This window comes from Cheilinus undulatus, linkage group 11 (genome assembly GCF_018320785.1).
Source record: "Cheilinus undulatus linkage group 11, ASM1832078v1, whole genome shotgun sequence".
Taxonomy (NCBI): domain Eukaryota; kingdom Metazoa; phylum Chordata; class Actinopteri; order Labriformes; family Labridae; genus Cheilinus; species Cheilinus undulatus.
The window spans coordinates 7,396,283-7,415,632 of NC_054875.1; the positions used below are offsets into that span (position 1 = coordinate 7,396,283).

Sequence of the window (19,350 nt, forward strand, 5' to 3'; positions counted from 1 at the left end):
TAAGTTACACGCTTCAATGGCCTAAAAAAACACTATTCTAAATTGAATAAAAATGTAAATTTTCCTTTTAAATGTTCTTGGACAAACAATAAAGCTAATCCTTCACCATGCTTTTGTATTCGGTGACAATATGTTATACAAAACATTTTTAAAAGGCACCGATCTTTCTGTTTTATTGTTTGGCGTTGTCTTTCTTTTAAGCTGTAGCTCAACGGCCAGCCACTGCTAATCGAACGCCTATCGCGCAGCAGAAGAGCTACAAGATGGCGCAGGCAATATTTGAAGTGCTGGAAGGTAGGGTAAAAATCTAAATTACAGCGTTATTACTACAATGACTAATACGTAAACGTTTTAAGAACAGTTTCAGTACCAAAGGGCCATTTAAGACTGCAGAGAACTCCTTGTAAAACTATGCTAATGCTTCTAGATTTTAATGAAAATAACACAGAGAAGGAAGAGAGGGCTATGACTGTAAACAAACAAACAGATTGATTATTACACTGGGTTTATGGACAGATTACGACTGCATGTAATTCTCACAACACTGCAGCGTAGAAATATAATAATATGAACCCAAACATGTAGTCTGAATAACAACGTTTTAACAGTAGGCCATCTGATAAAAAAAAAAAAAACAACAGTGTTATTGCTACAGTACTCTGATGTCTGTCGTAGTAAACTTCAAAAGCCTGCTATTTTGTGTTTCCTAGTCTGCTGAGGCTTTAATTATAAGTATTTCCGTCAGATTTTTTTACAGCCATTCGAACATGCATGATATATGTTAAAATAGGAAAATGTGCATGATTTTTCCATTATTACAAAAAGACCAACACAAAAAGGCATCAAATATATGACATAAATACTACAAAACATTAACCATGTAGTTTATCATAAAGTTGGTTGTTGGTAAGCTTTAAAGTCAAAGGAAAATTGTATAATGAGGAGAAATAGATTTGTAATAAGTAAAGGTATTATTGACAGTAATGTTGAATGGTCTGGCACAGATTCAGCTCTGTTTATGCAATCTTCAGATAATGACCCCAGGGACATTATGTCCAAAATATGCATGATTATAAAGACATTACCATTGCACATGGTAATGAACATAATACATCCCAGTATTTAAATGTATTTTGCATATAATACTCAAACATTTAAACTGATGTTCATCCAAATAGTAAAAAGAAATGCTGTGCATGAAAATAAATATAAAATTGCATATAAAATTTAAGTAACTATTGCACATGATAATGAACAAAGTATAACACAGCGCTGAAAAGTTGTACTGTGCATTATGTGCAAGTTTTTAGAGTTATTACACATGATATGAAAGTATTGCTCTGTTATTTCTGCTGCAAAAGTTGATACGATTGTGCTTTGTTTGATATGTCATTCTTGCATATAGCCCACAGTTGTCCCTGAAATTATTGCAGAACTGGGTGTATACATCTCTAAAATGTTCATTAAGTTTTTATTTTCAGGAGGGAATTATTCATCTTCAGATATTTTCAAAACTCAAAATTTTTAGGTTTTATGTTATGGTAAATTCTAAAAAAAAAAAAGTGTTTTTTTTGGGGGGTTTTTTGCAAAAATTATAAATAATGGTGTGTTGTACATTTACATGTATTTACATGTACATGAAAATATTTTCATCTGGCAAAGGGGGGCCCAGTAGAAAAAGTATGGGAACCACTGTGTTATAGACTGCAGATGTTTGATTTGTGGTTATTTTTTGCTTCCTTTTCTTCTTCACATAAGTGAGAATTAGAACTTCTGTGCACTTTACAGAGACTATTCAGGCTTTCTGTTCTGTTAACAATATTTGTAGTTCTTTTGATTCCCAGGACACTCTTCTAACACTTTTTGGCGCTTTTTCCAACCTTCCACTTTGCTTCTTTTCTTCTCCTCTAGGCATGGACAACCAGACAGTCCTGGCGGTCCAGTCTCTGCTAGACGGTCAAGGCGGAGTTCCTGATCCAAACAACCAGAATGTGTCGGGGACGTCCACCATTCAGTCCATGGGTGAGTGAGTAGGAGTCTGATTTAATGTCAGACAGTGAGAAATAAAAGGTAATGTGTCTTTTTATACAGTGCATGTTCTTCTGGTTTCAACTGTATTCACATCAGGCTTCAGAGGCTGTTGTAGACAGCCACATGATCATTCATTGATGTTTGGCATTGGGTGTGACTAACCTACATTAGTTTGTTTCTTTGACCCATTATTTCTTTCTGCAGTTAAATAATAAAAACTGTTTTATTATCTTTACAGCACCAATGATCATTATCCATGCCTCTATAGAAGAATATTTAGCATTTTAGGACACATCTATATAAATTTGGGACCCATACAATTTAATTTTAGGTTCCCTATAATTTCTTGAGTATTATTATAAATTGCTGGATAATGGGACTGCAGTGTTTGGCACACAGACTAGTTCTTTTCTGGGATTTTCCTCAAACTCCCATGTTTCCCCTCTACAGATGACGAGGACGTGTTTCTGTGTGGAAAATGTAAGAAACAGTTCAACTCTCTGCCAGCGTTCATGACACACAAGAGGGAGCAGTGCCAGTCCAGCGCCCCCTCTCTGTCCACGGTGTCCTTGGCCTCCACTAATGCCTACACCCCTGTCCCATCCATCAGCTCGGGGCCGCAGACTCCTGCAAACAGACAGGTGAGGAGGACAGGTCTGTTTAAATATGGATGATAATAAGCCAACAGATTCCCATATATGTCGTTGGTTCATCTGTAAAATGAGACATCATATGAAGGGGAAAAAGGAAGCTGATGAACTTGGAGGAAAGCTGCTATAACAGCTGTCATGTCTTTGAATTTCCTCCCTCGCCTCCATCAGGTATCAACATACATCACAGTCCCTCCCTCTCCGCTCACGCACACGCTGGTCCAAGGAAACGTCCTGGTCAGTGACGATGTTCTTATGTCTGCAATCTCAGCGTTCACCTCCATCGATCAGCCCATGGCTGCCATGCAGACGCCCATACAGGTGAGAGAGAACACCTTTACACAGCAGATGTCTTTCACATGTGGCTCATTATGCTTTCTATTTAAAATTACACAAACAAAGTAAATAATGGTGTTTTTGCCTCCTCTTTTGTGTTGCAGAGTAACCTGAGCATGCACACAGCTGGTGTATCCTATCTACAGCACCATCATCATCACCACCACCATCATCATCATCACCAGCAGCAACAGCAGCAGTCTTCCCACCCTCTGCCCTCCTCTCAGACACAAGCCCACCCCCTACCGGGGGGACAGCCCCCTCAGCAGCCGCTCTCCTCACAGGTCCCTGCCAGCCACAGTAACTCTGTGGTTCAGGTGTACAGCACGCTGCCCCACATGGCAGGAGGTGGCGGTGCAGAGATCCACACCCTTGGTCTGCAGCCTTTCCACCCTGTACAAGTGAGTACGCTGTATTTTTGATACTAAGAATAAAATCAGATGACCAAGCTAGTTTTCCCCATTATTAGAATAATCAAGAATTTATCTACCTTGAGAAACTTTTGGGTATATTGATTTTTGCTCTTAATGTGCTTTTTATTTTCACATTGGGGGATTTTGATTTAAATTATATAATTTTTTTATTTTTCTGCTGCTTTTTTTAGACTTTTTGGGGGGGGCTTTTTGCCTTAATTGTGGTAGGAAAGAGATAGGAAAAGAGCAGGTGAAGGCATGCGCCAAACAGAACCAGGATCAGGATTTGATCCTGCAACCAGTACATGAAGGACTGTAGCCTGTTTATTAGCTCCTGCTCCACCAACTGAGCTAAACTGGCCACAGTCCTTCAACTTTTCATGTGACTTTGTGCCATAAATATGTGAAACAGCCCTTCTGGGGTCAGATGAAGTCTCATATTTTGGGGAAAGTGTGTTTACTCCAGTATAACAAGTTCCATTTAAATGAGGTAAAATCATCATAACCATAAATAAGAGCATGCCATAATTCCTTACTGTTATTACAGGATAATTCGCTTATTTTGCTTTGCACACTGGTAGGATTCCATCCTTGTTTTTCAGTATTTATTAATTTAATCAGGAATATAGCTCAAGAAGGGGGAGAAATCCCTGTGTTGTCCCTGTGTTTTTATTTCTAGGTGCCCAGTCAGTGTGTGGAGAGTCAGTCATTCACCACCCCTCCCGTCTACAGTCCTGGGAAACAAGGCACTAAAACAAAGATCTGCAGCATCAACACCAACCTGACTGAGCTGGGCGACTTTGAAAAGGTCATCATCCCCAAACGGCCGAGGAACAGCAAGAAGAGCCCTGATGGAGCCACCGGTATGTGAGGAGAAGATCAGATAACTGCAGTATTTTGATATAATCTTCTAGATTAGAGATGGGCAACGTTTTGGTTACTGAGAGGGCCACATTTTTACAAATTTCAGGATTCCTTCTGATTTAATGTAAGGAAAAACACACAGGGGCTGCACGGCGGTGCAGGGGTTAGCGCTATTGCCTCACAGCAAGAAAGTCCCTAGTTTGCCTCCCAGTCAGGGCCTTTCTGTGTGGAGTTTGCATGTTCTCTCTGGGTACTCCAGCTTCCTCCCATCACCAAAAACATGCTCATTAGGTTAATTGGTGACTCTAAAAAAATTGGCTGTAGGTGGTAATGTGAGCGTACCTGGTCGTCTGTCTCTATGTGTCAGCCCTGTAATCTCCCCCAATGACAGCTGGGATAGGCTCCAGTCCCCCCACGACCCCAAACAAGATAGGTGGTATAGAAATTGGATGGATGGAAAAATAAACACCTTTCATCACAATATATTATACCATTTAAACTTGAATGCAAATAGTTGAGCTTAATGCAATTAGCTAAAAACAGAACTTTACAACTTTGAACTGCTCACTGGTTATTTTACTATATTTTACCTGCATGTAGACTTTTTTTATTTAAATGCATTTAATAATGCATATGAAAGATTTTTAAAGCAACGAGTACAGCGAGTATCACCTTAAATGTTGTGTTCCTAACATCAACAAGTAAGATCATTTTTGAATTTTTTTCTATTTTTAATGCTTCATGGCAGATTTTCTTGATATTTGAAACTGATTTACAGGCCATATTCAGTGAGGTGGAGGGCCGTATGTGGCCCCTGGGCCACCATTTGCCCATCACTGTTCTAGATACAGTTAATTTTAGAAAGAAATCACAAGTGCATGCCTGATTTTTTTCTCCTCAGCAGAGCAGCTGAAAGGAAAAGGACCAAAGCTGAAGTGTAACTTCTGTGACAAAATCTTCTCAAAAAACTTTGATCTTCAGCAGCACATCAGGAGGTGAGCTAATGACCATCAGAACAGTCTGTACCTATCTGCAGATGGACGAAAAGAGAACATAAAAATTCAGACTACTAATGTTTTCTTCCTACAGTCACACCGGAGAGAAACCGTTTCAGTGCATCGTCTGTGGCCGAGCTTTTGCCCAGAAGTCCAACGTGAAGAAACACATGCAGACTCACAAGGTTTGAAAATGAGTTACTTGTGTTAATAATTTTGTATTACTCTGAACAAGCATCCTCTAAGTTAGTACACTTTAAAGTGATCTAATTTCTTTGACAATGAAAATTATAACAGAGGAGATATGGGCATGTGCAACCTGTTCCTTGGCTGTTCTGTAATCTACTGGTCCTCAGCTGACCGGTTTGGACCAAAAGTGAGACACAGAGCTGCTTTCAGTTGTTCTCAAATGTGTGCTTAGGGGGAAAAAATAGCAAAAAGCATTGATTTTGTTCACCTACACCCCTTCTGTTTGATCACTGTGCAGCATCCTCCCTGTGATTCCCCTTACAGCAGGCGTGTCCAAACTATGGTCCTGGGGCCAAATGCATCTTGCTGCCCATTTTTGATTGGCAAAATCTAGAAATAAAAAGAAATATGGCTCACATTAAAACATGAAGCTTGTCCTTAACTGTATTGTACTTTGTAGTTTCAGCATAAGGCAGTGCTGCCATGTAAACAAACACTTTGACAATAAAACTTCTTGATTAATAACGTCCTGATGGATTATCACCGCACCAGTAAGATTTCATGGGCAGAGCCAGTGGTAGCCAGGACCAAACGGGGAAATCTGATTGGCTCCCCAAAATCCTGAAAAGTACTGTCTATTTGCCCTGTCAGCTGTTAACTAGCCATTTAGGCTTACTCAGTCACTAAACATATATTAACTTACATTGGATTAGTCTTACTAACTTTAAAATCCCCATGGCAAGGAATATGAACGTGGCCCCACTACCCTTGTATATTTCTGTATGTGGCCCTCTGTTTAAAAGGTTTGGGCTCCTTGCTATATCAGCTGTTTTCTCCACATTAATTAACTCATTTATTCTTAACATCTGTCTTTTTTTTTTAAGGTGTGGCCGATGGGTGTGGCCAGCACAGTGTCGAGATTACCGATCACAGTAAAGGTGGTACCAGTGCCGTCCAGTGAGGAGGAGGGAGTTCAGGATCAGCAGCAGCAGCCGGGTGAACCTGAGGAGGTGGAGGGATCTCAGCAGCAAAACATTCAGACACAAGCAGATGAAGAAGCAGCACAAACAGGTGAGGATAAAACACAACTCATGATATCATAACTCTGGGTTTATGCTAAGATTTTATCGTGATGTTTTTATGGTTTTCCAATTTCTATAAAGATGTGAGATTGAAGTAGTTTTATGAATAGTTCAGTCTGACAGCTAATTTTTGTTACAGCAGCAGAAAGTGTTTGTTTGCCATCTAGGCTTCAACCTTATCACGCCTGATAAATTTATTTACCTGCAGAATCTAAGGGGAGATGAGGGAGTATCCTAAAATCCTCCTTGGCCTTACAGACAGATATTGGGGTTGTATGCAAGAGTGCAGTACTGACTCAGGGCAGAGCAGAGGGAGAGACTGTAAATATTGCAGCTTAACCCTTTCATCCCTAGGCCTTTTCCAGTGTTTAAGCTAGAAAATGACATACCCAAATACAACTGAATATTCCTCTGCAACTACAAGGTCTACATGAATAAGCTTTGCATCGCTGTAAAGATAACTCTTTAAAGATTTCAGCAGATGTGCAAAAATCCCAGTAGGAGTTACTGGGACTGAGTAAATAATGATGGAATATAGCAAAAATGTTTATAGTTTGACCTGTGCTTTGCTTAGATGGAAAACGTTGTGCTTGCCAGGTAGCCATGGTTTCTGGGATTAAATTGTGTGTCACATGACCATACCCGTGCACATTTACACATGTGCCCCCCGATACCGGGTCCTCTTGGGATGAAAGGGTTAAATAGATCACTAATTCAGAGTTAGTGTAAAATTGGAGCAGCTCAAGTTCTCTGCAGTAGCTAGCTCCCAGATTTCAGTCAATAAATGATTTATTTATTTTATTATCTGACAACAAAAATACTTAATATCCTCTTTTCTCATTTTTGATTTGAGTAATACTTTTTACTTTTGAATTACTAATAAGATAAGCCCATATGGGCTCTTTTTGCTTTTCTCTCAATTTTCTTTCTTAAGTATTTTTTTTATCTATCATGTACAGCACATATTATGTTTCTTGTTGTTGTCTGTGTTTTCTGTTTTGTTTATATGCGAACTTGAATAGTGAAATAGAGCAAATTAAGCAGGATAGAATAGATCAATATGTTTTGTATAAATGTTTATCATAACTGTAAAAATCAGTGGTTCTCAACTGGTGGTTCAGGACCCAAAAGTGGGTCGCAAAGCTCTTTTAAGTAGGTCGCAAAATGTGTGCTAGGGAAAAAAATGTGGCAAAAGATCTACTGTACGGAAGCCCTAAGGGGACATAAAGACATGTATTCTATAGGTTTTCCTATGATGATGAGATTTCAACTTCTATATCTCCTTCTCTTTGGATAACAAGCAGTTTTTTTTCAAGATATTGATGAAGTCCCTTATGAAATTACCAAATTTCCATGCTGTCTTGGGTAAATGGAGTAAAATGAAATGCATGCATATATTCCCTTCTTTACACTTTTAAGAAAAGTTTATATCGGTCTCAGAGGTCTCCAAAACATGTCCGTGAAGTTTGTTGTTGAAAAAAACACTCCAGTATTGGATTTTTGTCTAAAAACTCCTCTGGTTCAACCCTGCTCAGAACAAGCTGTTTCTGTGTCTGTGGCTTTAAATGTTACTGAGCTCTCTGACTCCACCCCTCTCCAGAAATGGATGTGGCTTAATGGATGTGGCTCTCTTGATCCCCCTCTCAGCTGGCAGCTGAGAGGAAGATCAGGAGTGCAGAACTATCTTCCAATCTGGGAGGACCAACTGAACCTGGAGGCAAGGCTACCTCCCCACATGAGGTCATGAGGGGAAAATCTGAGAATGGCTTGTTCAACACACATTTTAAGAAAGGTGGAGAAAGAGGAGGGGGATTTTTTTCTGGTGCTTGAGGGGATTGTGGACAGGCCAGGGGCACATATTTTGTTAGAAAAGCCTAAAAAATTGTGTTTTGCATAATATGTCCCCTTTAAAGCATGTTTATTTTGGCCTGGCTCTTTGATTGATTATTTTTTGTTCCATTTAGGGTCCAAATGGCTAAATTCTTTATTAGATGAATTAGTGTGGTTAAAAATTTTAAATAAATTGGGTTGGGATTTCTCTTAAGGAGGTGGTGGTGGGTCCTGTTGTCCGACCAGTTGAGAACCACTGGTAAAAATCATAGCTGCACATCGAGGCTCAATCTAAGACTCCCTGTCTAACACTAAGCATGCTGTTTGAGTTCAGAAGCTCCAGGAGAATTGGAGGAGAGCGCCACAGAGGCTCGAGCCGATCTGGAGGTCAGCCCAGGTGAAAACGTCCAGAACGGTCAGCAGGTGCAGCAGCAGGTTCAGTCAAACCAGAACCAACAGTGCCAGTCTCAGACCAAACAGATTGTTGTGATCGACAGCTCCTACCAGTGCCAGTTCTGTGCCAGCAAGTTCAAAACCTACTTCCAGCTCAAGTCACACCTGACGCAGCACAAAGGAGAGCAGGTGAGGAATTTTCTAACTAGAAACTCTCTCTTCATAATGAATGACTGTAGTAACATCTGCTTTGACCTCCATGTAGGTGTACAAGTGCGTGCTGAAGTCCTGCTCCCAGACCTTTCATAAGTTGGATCAGTTTCTGGAGCACATCAGGACTCACCAGGAGCAGCTGACCTACCGCTGCCACCTCTGCAGTAAGGTGTTCCCTTCTCTGTTTGAACTGGGAGTGCACCAGTACTCCCACTGCTTCTGCCCACAACAGAACACGCGCAAGGAAACCACCGTCTACAGGTCAGCTCAGACACTTGTTTTCATGATATGATTGAATTTAAGCAGACAAGGGTGGACAAGTCCTACATCTCTTCTCTTTGTGACTGGTTCAGAAAATTATACATGCATTTTTATCAATGTAAGAACAAGGTTAACGTGGATTTAGAGACTCTGAATTTCTGGGTATGCCTTTATTTTTATTACCGAGGCAGTTTGATACATCAAGCTTTGTGCTGTTTTTAAGGGTTCTTCCCCTTTATTCTTTACAAAAAACACTTTTTGCTGTTGTTTTACCTTAGGTGTGTGAAGTGTCAGAGCAGATATTCCACCCAGGAAGCTCTGGAACAACATCTACTGACCGCCTCTCACAACTACCCCTGCCCTCACTGTCAGAAGGTAACTAACCAATCCTGCACTGAGATTTCAACAACTCAAAATTGTCCTATTCTCTCAAGCGTAATGAACTTTACATTCATTCAGGTTGGAGTTCTTGATGGTTTGAGACTTCGCTGCAGTGTCTGACGTGCTCTCTTTCTGGTCATCAGGTTTTCCCTTGTGAAAGATACTTCAGACGTCACCTCCCCACGCATGGCGTTGGTGGGAGGTTCAAGTGTCAGATCTGCAAGAAGGCATTTAAGACCGAGCACTACCTCAAACTACACACACGCATTCACTCAGGTGAGAAAGGCTTATACAGAGCTCTCCCTTTCCTTTCTTGATGAGGATCCTCGTTAGCACCATCATAGGCATCGTCTGTTTTTCCTGGGTTCTAACTAACATACAGTCATGCACACTAAGATCAAAACATTTCCAGTTCTTCCTGTGCCACTCTGGCATAATTTGCAAAACACAAAAGTAATTTTTTTCAGATGTTTAAATGTTGCCTGGACAGAAAAGAGGTGATTAAGCAAAGTTAGAAGAGCAGTGAATAAAGAGGAATATAGTAATACATCTTTATAGTTTTAGGTTAAAAATAAAGCAGAAATAAACAGCCCACAACTTAGAACAACCATGGCTATGGCATGCTTTTTACTATCCGTTGTTGAATCTGTAGGTTAGATAATAGCTTTCAAATGCAAAGTAGGGCGACACAAGTTGAAGAATTTTTCCAGACTAAATATATTAGACATGGTCACAAGCATCTGTCTTCACATGATCTTAAGTGAGTATTACATAAGACTGTCATGTATAAGTTACGTGGGTTTAAAACCTTTTCTTTTTATTTGTTTATTAATTTTTGTACTTTATATAGGTGAGAAGCCGTACAAATGTTCCCTCTGTGAGGCGACGTTCAACAGGAAGGACAAAGTAAAGCGACACATGCTGATCCATGAACCTTTCAAGAAATACAAGTGTCCCTTTAGGTGAGACACCATGTGTAAACAGTAGTCCCATGTCCTTTTTTCTAGCAATCAGTCAGCCTTTTTTTAAGCTTCCTCCTCACTTATTCTAGCCCTTATTGTTCTGACTAATAAAGGCTGAATTTTTCCTCTTTTCTTAGGTCCCATGTGGGCTGTACCAAAGAATTTAACAGACCAGACAAACTCAAAGCCCACATCCTGTCACATTCTGGTAAGCTAGGTCTACTTTTTAACAAAGATTCCATAATATTGCTTTGGCTGTTTTTGCATCACTTTAATGAGACTTTACAACTTTAATTATTTGTAAAACAACACAGAAGTTGCTGGTTAAGTGAACCTGGATGAATAGGGTCTTTTGTGACCGTTGGGACACTTTTGACCAAAAAGTCTGTGGGGTTCTTTTCAGTGGGTTTTAGGTCAATTGCTCCATGGCAAAAAAAAGCTTATATAACCAACCTAGCATACAACCTACAGTACTATGCAGAACGTTTAGGCATGTTTGGGCCAAAATCAAGGCTAAAGGGAGGCATGTAATGGCAAGTAAGCCTGCTTTAGGGCACCATCAGGCGGGCATGAGGATTGATACAACACATGTTGTGCTCTGGATGTCTGCATGTTACCAGAGAAATAGGAAAACAATGTATTAAAAAAATACAGTCTGCACCTTGAGGGTGAAGTAAAGGCTGGAAAGTGTAAAGTGCTGCCTAGGCTATCATCTGGGCAGGTAGTAGGGTTACCTTAAGTCCCTGGTTGTGCTCTGGATGTCCCAAGGGCCTGAAAACCGCAGGTGAAAACCAGGGGTGAAAAGGCTCGGGGAAAAGAAATGCTGTTGAGCTTGACCTTGGTTGCCAAGTGCAACACAATTGTGCTGACATATGCCAAACCTGACTCTGGCTACTCTACCCCCCTCTCCAGGCTTTTGACACATCGGGCCCCTTGATTAATCCTTTGCACCCTACATGCCTAAAAGTTCTGCACATGACTGAACGGCTCGTTCCTCAAGATAACATTAACACCTGAACACTACATTCTGTAGTCCCACTTATTAGAAGCTGCATTTTATATTGAGCTAAAAAGCTTCAAAATTCAAATTTTTCTAAATATTTTAGGTTGAAACAATGTTAAAATTTCATGAGCTTGTGTTTGTGTTTTCCTGGGACATCGAACTGAAAGCTGAATAGACTGAACATCCGATGGACTTTGAGACAGTGAAACCAGACATGCTAAAATGCTACAAAATATATTTTAGGACTCATTATTGCAGCACTCTGTTCAATATTTGTGGAGTATACAAGATAGGGCTGGACAATTAATCAAAAAGTAGATTTAATCGCAAAATGGCCTGTTGCTATTTTCAAATCCTGAAAGGTGCGATATTTCTTTGACCTGAAATTTGTGTCAAAATAGCAGCTTTAAACTTTATATTTGCAACAGAGATGTTATGCATGAAATATCATGCAATCATTCAGCTCCCATTTTTTTAGAATAGTCTTCAAAAAAAATCCTACCCGCTTCAATTTTTTAAAAATTTTTTCTTAATAAATATAAGAATGACCAAAACCCGTGCAATGATTCATATCCAATTTGCAATATGAGTCAATATAATCAGATTTAGACACTTTTAAAGAATTGCTCAGCCCTTGTTTAGGAATAAAAGAAAGTTAAGGAATAATCGCATAACAAATGGCAATTGCAATATTTGGGGAAAAAAATTGCAATTAGATTATTTTCCAATATCATTCAGTCCTAATTTGAACAGAAAAAGGTACCCACAGATGTACAGTAAAAGAGGAACTTGTGTGTGTTATGAGGTAACATTACTGCTTTAACTGAGGCATTATGTTATAGGGTTTTCTCTCTGTATGTACAACCATCTGTTGAATACTCTGATCACTTTTCTTTAAAATTTGCAGATATTTCCACTCTGATTTGAGGATTGATCGCATACATTTTGTAGATGTAAGGTCACTTTGACCTTAGATGTTATGAGCACAATATTTCAAGAACACACTGAGGGATTTCTGTCAAATTTGGCACGAACCGACACTTTGACTTGAAGATGAACTGATCTGATTTTAAAGTTCTAAGCTCTTTTTATGCATTAAATATAACCTGTATGCTTAACTAGCTCTGTTATCCAAAAATTAGACAAAACATGCACCTACACCATCTAAGAAAAAGACTTTTTAATTATAACTCTTATGCAAAAAAAAAAAAAAGAAAGAAAAAAAACAGACCAGCTCGGTCTGGCAAATGTCGGGGCATATCACTGTCAGGTTAGAGTTCCTAATTGAGTTTAGTGGTTTTAAATAAAAAATACTAGCTAGCTTTTAAAAGATCTGGAAAAGATCTATGTAGGGATCATTCCTTTGGGAAAGTCTTAGGAATCTTAGCCTACAGTGGCATATGAAGGCACTTTTATTGGGTGTATTTTGATCTCTTAAACCCAAACTTCAGTAATTTACAGCCAACAATTGGTAAAACTTGATTTTATGTTTAGAAACACAAGGATTATCATTTAAGTAAAGAGACAAGAAAAATATCTATGGATGCTTTAGCTAGATTCTATATCCGGGTCAGCTTAATCACAAAAACATTCATAAAACAGACTCTGTTGAATTCCTCTCTCCTCCAGGTATCAAACCCTACAAGTGTCTGTTCTGTCAGAAGGCGTTCAGCCGCAGAGCTCACATGCTTGAGCATCAACAGTCCCACACTGATAACTACCGCTTCAGATGCTCCTCCTGCAACAAGGGCTTCACCAGACAGAGCTACTACAGAGATCACAAATGTCCCACGGCAGGCAACGGGACGGGAGCAGAGGGGGAGACAGAGGAGGTGGAGGAAGATGAGGCTGAAGGAGCATCAATGGCAGAGGAAAAAGATGGGGAGGAAGTAGGAAGGAGAAGTACGTTTACGAGAAAAGCAGAAAGGACAGAGACTGAGGGAGACGATGGAGAGGAGGAGGAGGAAAGTTTAAAGAACATAGAAGAGCCGGTGGAGACACAGGAGGAGGAGGAGGGGGAGGGGAGGACTGATGAGGGCTGTCAGGCTGCAATGTCTATCTCAGCCATTGAAGGACAGACGGAAAGAGAAGAGGAGGATAACAGGATCGAACATGGAGATGAAGCACTGGAGCAGATTCAGAGCAATGACCAAAACTGTTTACAGCAGCCATGTTTGTAGTTTTTACCCTCATTATAGTATGAATGATTCCTGGGCATGGACCAAACTCACTCTCTTAAACATTATTTATTAAAACTGTCAGAGTCTGGGATATTTTCTAAGTATTTGTTTTAAATTAAAACAATATTTAAATTATTTGCACTGATTTTACTTATTTTACTGTGAATGGTTGCATCCTGTTTGTTACCTGTTTAATTTATTTTGCTAAAATAAGAGCGGACCATTTTCATGTTTTTGTGTTCAGCTATGGCAGTTCTTTAAAAATGCTGTGATGTCAAGAGCAATGGAAGTACTTTCTATGATTTATGTCACAAAACTAATATATAAGCTTTCACTTGTCCTGCAGTATTTTTTATGTTTATAAATGCTTTATTTTGAAAACTAATAACATCCTCCTTTTATTAAAATGGATGATCAGTTGTTTTTGCATGCACACAGGGTATTCTACATGTCAGTGTACCGTCGTCCCACTGCTATCTTTAACTAAGGGTGCAGCTGATGTTCCTCTGTTGTTTTGCATCAATTTAAAGGTCACATATTATGCAGATTACATTTGTTCAGGCTTTTCTAACAAAAATATATGCCCCTGTCCTGTCCACAATCCCCTCAAGAATGAGAAAAATCCATCTCCCCCCTTTCTCCACCTTCATGTGCCGTTCTCAGGTCTTCCCCTCATGATGTCATGTGAGGAGTTTGCCCCACCCCAGGGTGAGTTCACCCTCCCCACTTGGAAGAAAGTTCCACCCTCTTCTCCAGCTCAGAGGAGGATCAGGAGAGCCACATCCATTTCCTGTGAGGGGCGGAGTCAGAGAGCTCAGTAACATTTAAAGCCACAGACACGGAAACAGCTCATTCTGATGCGTGCAGAACTCCAAAACTGGAGTGTTTTTTCAAAAACAAACTTCACAGGCATGTTTTGGGGACCTCTGAGACCAATATAAACTTGTCTTAAAAGGGTAAGATATGTGACCTTTAAAGGTGGAAGGCTAGTATATCTAACTGCTGGTTCAGAGAAGGGATTTTATTATCAGCAGGAGTTGTAACATGTTTGACAAAGTTTCCTTTATTTCATGGTCAAATGTTAAAGAAAATGTCTGCAATGTAGGATTCTTACACCATGTTTTGGAAAGATTAGAAACGGGGAGGTTGTTCAACATGTTCCAGTGATATTTCAAGAGGAGGATGTGCTTACAACAGTAAAAATCAGCAATACCAACCTTTAAAAATTACCAATATATAGAAAAATCGATTTATATTTATTGTTTTTAATATTACTTTTGGGGCTTTTTGCCTTTATTGGATTGGACAGCTGAACAGAGACAGCTAGGGGTCAAGGCTCCTGCACACTTTTAGGAATCAAGTTTAAGATATTTTAAGACCAGAGGATGGAAAATTATTACCATATTTTGTGCAGATCATTATCAAAAATGGAAGGCATGTGAGATTTCTCAAAACCCCAGACAGAGCCAAATTAATCTAGTTTAATGCACTATAAATAAAATAGAAGAACAGAAAAGAAAAAATAGATTTTTTTGGCCATAAACACCCAGATTTTATGATTTTTGGTGTATTAAAAGCCTCTTTTCTATCAATATATGGTACTGGAGACACAGGGGCCACATCAGGCCCCCCACACATTCCCATCCGGCCCCCAGAAAAAAAATCAGAAAATGTGAAAAAAAGGTGTTATGTTATTTAGTGTCTTTACTTTCAAAAATCTCTAAAGCTATTCAAGGCAGCCCAACATTAACAGAGTTTAAAACTTTTTTCTGGATTTGCTTGATGAAATCTCAAAAACCCACATATCAGCCATTATTAGTAAAGAAGATGCCAAACACACACACACTCATTCCATTCTTGATTAGAACTACTTACTACAGCGTCAGCCAACACATTTCCCTACTGGATATCAAGAACAAAAGACCTGTTTAGTACATGTTTTTCACCAATCAGGATTAGACATATTCAACTCAAACCCAGTGATGAACACTGTGACAGCCCTAGAAATATGTGGCTAAAATATCTCAGTCGCCCCCTTGTGGCTGTCTGTAGTATAGGGACTGAAATTAATGCTAATGCCTTAAAAGGTGCATTTCAAAGGAAATTAAATCATCTCTTTATATCTTATTTGCTAATTAACAGTCTGTCTACCAAGAAAAAATCTGGCTCTGGTGCAAATGTAGTTGGTGATTCCTGATATATGGTACAGTGATATTCATCATAATATACGTACTAGCCTATACTAAAAAAAGATGCATTAAAATTAATGTCGGAAGTGAAAAAAAATTGGTTAAAATGGTCTAAAATCTACATATTAATTGATATAATTTCATCTTATTGCAGTTCAAGTGAGTAGATACAGTCCTCCATCTATCAAGGTGATAAAATGGAAGGAGTGAAACTCATAATAACTGGATTTTGTTTTCAGATTTGGTCATATTCCAGTCAAATACTAAGTTTATATATTTCAAGGTAGGGTATTAGAGTGTGTTTAGATACTGGGTGTGTAGCTGACAGCTGGTCATCTTTTTATTACAAGGAAAATTCCATCTCAGTAATTCGGACTTGATCTAAAACAATTCAGTTAGGAGAAACGAGTAAATTAATCTAAAATGAATATTTATTTTACACATATGTGATATTATGAATTATGGTTTTATTGTCAATTAATCTTTGGTGCTTCAATTCTACAAGATTTGATGATTGAAGGATGTCTGCCATGAGTGGGGGTTGATAAATTGCTGCAATGTCCCTTTACTGCTCTGCCTAGGCTGTGCTGCAATGCTGTATATGACCACACCACTAGGTGGCAGCATTGCTGTACTCTTTTGCTCTGGTGATCACTGTGACTGCAGGTGAGACCATGGAAATGTACAAATCTCCCTGTTTTCCCTGTTTCTTCAGTGGATCTTATCAGTTTGTTTTCTGTGATAAAAATCAGAAAAGGTTTAATTTAAAAATTATCTTTTCCTCTCACACTCAATTTATATACTTGTGCTTCATTTGACCTAACTTGTACTCTCTTTCTGTCTGCTCTCAGAGAAACAATGGTTACCCCAGAGACTCAATACGGCCTTAAAATGTTTAAAACTTATTGATTTATTAATTTGGACATTTTATTAAAACAAGAACATTGCACCAGGTGTAAACATAAACATGTAAACATGGCTGCGTAGGACAATTTCTGGATTTAGTCCCATGGAAAACAGAAGGAAATAACAACAGAAGACCCTCACAGTTATGCTGTAAATGTAAAACCATTCAGTGAGAGTTCCCTCAGGGTTAAATATTCATAGTTAATGTTAATGAATGCCTGGACCATAAATCTATTCTATCAATAAATCATATTTCTAGAAAACAGAGGTATTGAAAAATAAAAATGGGGATTTTTCATTGAACTTCAATCAAAAGTAGTCCTAAAGTCAAAAACGTACAAAAGGCCAAATCTCAAGTGAAGACAACAAATCTTTATTTGTCGCACACCTCAATAAACAAAAGCTGCAGAGCCAATAATGAGTGAAAAGTCACTGCTCTGTCCTTCTTAACCTGGCAATCGAGATGAACTACTTTGTATTTTCTCTACTGAGGATCTTGATTTGTGAAGCACAACCTTCCGTTCAAACTTAAGTAAAGCTGCAGTCAGATACCTATATTTTATTTAGTTTTGGCGGCCCCTGTAAACAAAGATGTGTCTTTAACACTGCTAATGTGCCATCTTCTGTAGAAAGAAAAACATCCTGATGATTCATCAGTCACTTTTTTGTAAAGATTATACTTGATAAACTTTTGGACCAAGTGCTGCAAAACTTTGGTCTGATACTCTTCCAGTAGAGGAGCAGAAAATCATTTAAATACAAATACAGAAATACTTAATATTACTCTGTTGATGTTGTGTGCCTCAGATTGAGGCATCACTATTCATTTCAGTCTGTTTCTTTAGCAGATAAAAACTTTCAGATCCTGATCATTCATGCAAATATCTCCCAATCTGCTGAGTCTGCACCATGCACTTTTTAAAACAAGTTTACAGCTTTGATCTCAAAAAGCACATTTCAGTTACCTTTCAGTTCATTCTTATTGATAAAATGAGAGCAAAACTTATGTTTTTTTTTCATGTGTAGGTTTTTGTTAAGCAGGAAAGAAAATTGACTTTAAGCCAGGTTTGGTGTAAGAAAATAATCCAAGTTTAAATCTATGCTGTTTTTGCCCTGTTCGACTTGGGCAAAGCTGCATGTCAGCTTTAGATCTGAGCCAATGGCAGGCAGTGGAGCCACGAAATGAATGAATGAGACCATAAATGTGGTCCTGTTTCTCTCTCAATTTGGAAACTCCCTTGTCTTTGCTTTTCAGCTTGGGAGTGATTCAAAACTGCCAGAATCTCAGCATGTTGACTACATGTATACTATACATACTAACAACCCAGAACAGCCTGTCCTAAACTTAAATATGCTGCACCCCAGTTTGAAACCTGAAAATGTTCTGGGGTTGCTTTAGATGCTGCCATTGAATCTGTGTGTGTGAATGGACGACTGAGATCAACTGCAGGCTTGGTCTTGCTCACGGAGCAATGGGTTCAGTGAGCAAGACAGTGTGGAGTTCCCAGTGTTTGAGCATGCCGACCAAAGTCAGAATCTTTCGGTCCTTGGTCGCAGTCTTACTATACTCTTGTGATGCCTTTTTTCTGACAAGTTCTCTTCAGCATATCTTTGGTCATTGGCCTTGTATCTAACACTGATGTGCTCAGAAGAGCAGGGATATAGAGTCAGCTGCTAGATAGGGAAGCATCTAGTCCAGCCCTGCATTCAACCTATCTTATCGACACTTGTTGCGCAGAGATTTCCTCCTCATATGGCAGCGAGGGTCCCAAAAGCTTTGCCCTGACGCCTTCATATGACATGCAGCTTGCGTAATGGCTGCAGCGTCAGGAGTACTACCCCTGAGGGGATCTTTCATTTGTAGGTGTTAACTTAAAAGTGCAATGTAGATTAAGTCTGTGGGGGTGCAAAACCCTGTGCCTCGAGAATCCAGAGGCAAGAGACGCCAACCCCCTTTCAGCTGCTGTAGCCTTCCAGTCTTACTATACTCTTATGAGGCCTGGACATAGGCTGATGGCCAGAGGTGCCACCTAGACTCCTTAAGCCAGGTGTACCATACGACAGTCATGGCAGAATGTCATCTCATACTGTGCGACTGAGTTGTTTACAACGCGTGACCATCACGCACGAGTTGTGTGTTCACACTGTACGATGAAGTCGGGACGGACTGTGACAGAAACCTACGGAGTTTTCTTTATTGAAAAGTCTCAGGGTCTGAAGGTGAAGTGTTTCCAGTCATATTCTCTCTCTGCCCCTCTATCTCTCTCTCTCTCAATCGCTCTCCCTGTCTCACACACACAAACAGCATCACCTCTGTGTCAGCTGCAGGTCCGCAGGTAGGAATACTTCCTGCTCATTTATTTCCTTTATCATAGCGGGCTGCATCAGAAAGTGATTCCAGCTGTTGTCATGGTAATTTAAGATGTTGTCTGACAGTTTACAAAGGAAAACAATCCCCCAAAGTTGTTTATT

The 19,350-nt window shown here is 39.4% G+C and overlaps 1 protein-coding gene across 2 annotated transcripts; it reads left to right on the forward strand.

The window, feature by feature from the left end:
- The first annotated feature begins 226 nt into the window (after positions 1 to 226).
- Positions 227 to 14,340, forward strand: znf341 (zinc finger protein 341). 2 transcript variants are annotated; one of them, XM_041798478.1, is made up of 16 exons: positions 227 to 294; positions 1,912 to 2,022; positions 2,482 to 2,672; positions 2,853 to 3,002; positions 3,122 to 3,418; positions 4,110 to 4,293; positions 5,196 to 5,289; positions 5,384 to 5,474; positions 6,363 to 6,549; positions 8,725 to 8,972; positions 9,049 to 9,257; positions 9,536 to 9,632; positions 9,782 to 9,914; positions 10,489 to 10,600; positions 10,738 to 10,808; positions 13,233 to 14,340. In XM_041798478.1, exons 1-16 carry the CDS (start codon positions 264 to 266, stop codon positions 13,781 to 13,783), a joined length of 2,757 nt encoding a protein of 918 aa, XP_041654412.1. In that variant the 5' UTR covers positions 227 to 263; the 3' UTR covers positions 13,784 to 14,340. The 2 variants fall into 2 exon arrangements, with proteins under 2 accessions (XP_041654412.1, XP_041654411.1); XM_041798477.1 differs by having other exon boundaries at positions 248 to 294; positions 5,199 to 5,289; positions 13,233 to 14,339.
- Positions 14,341 to 19,350: the final 5,010 nt, after the last annotated feature.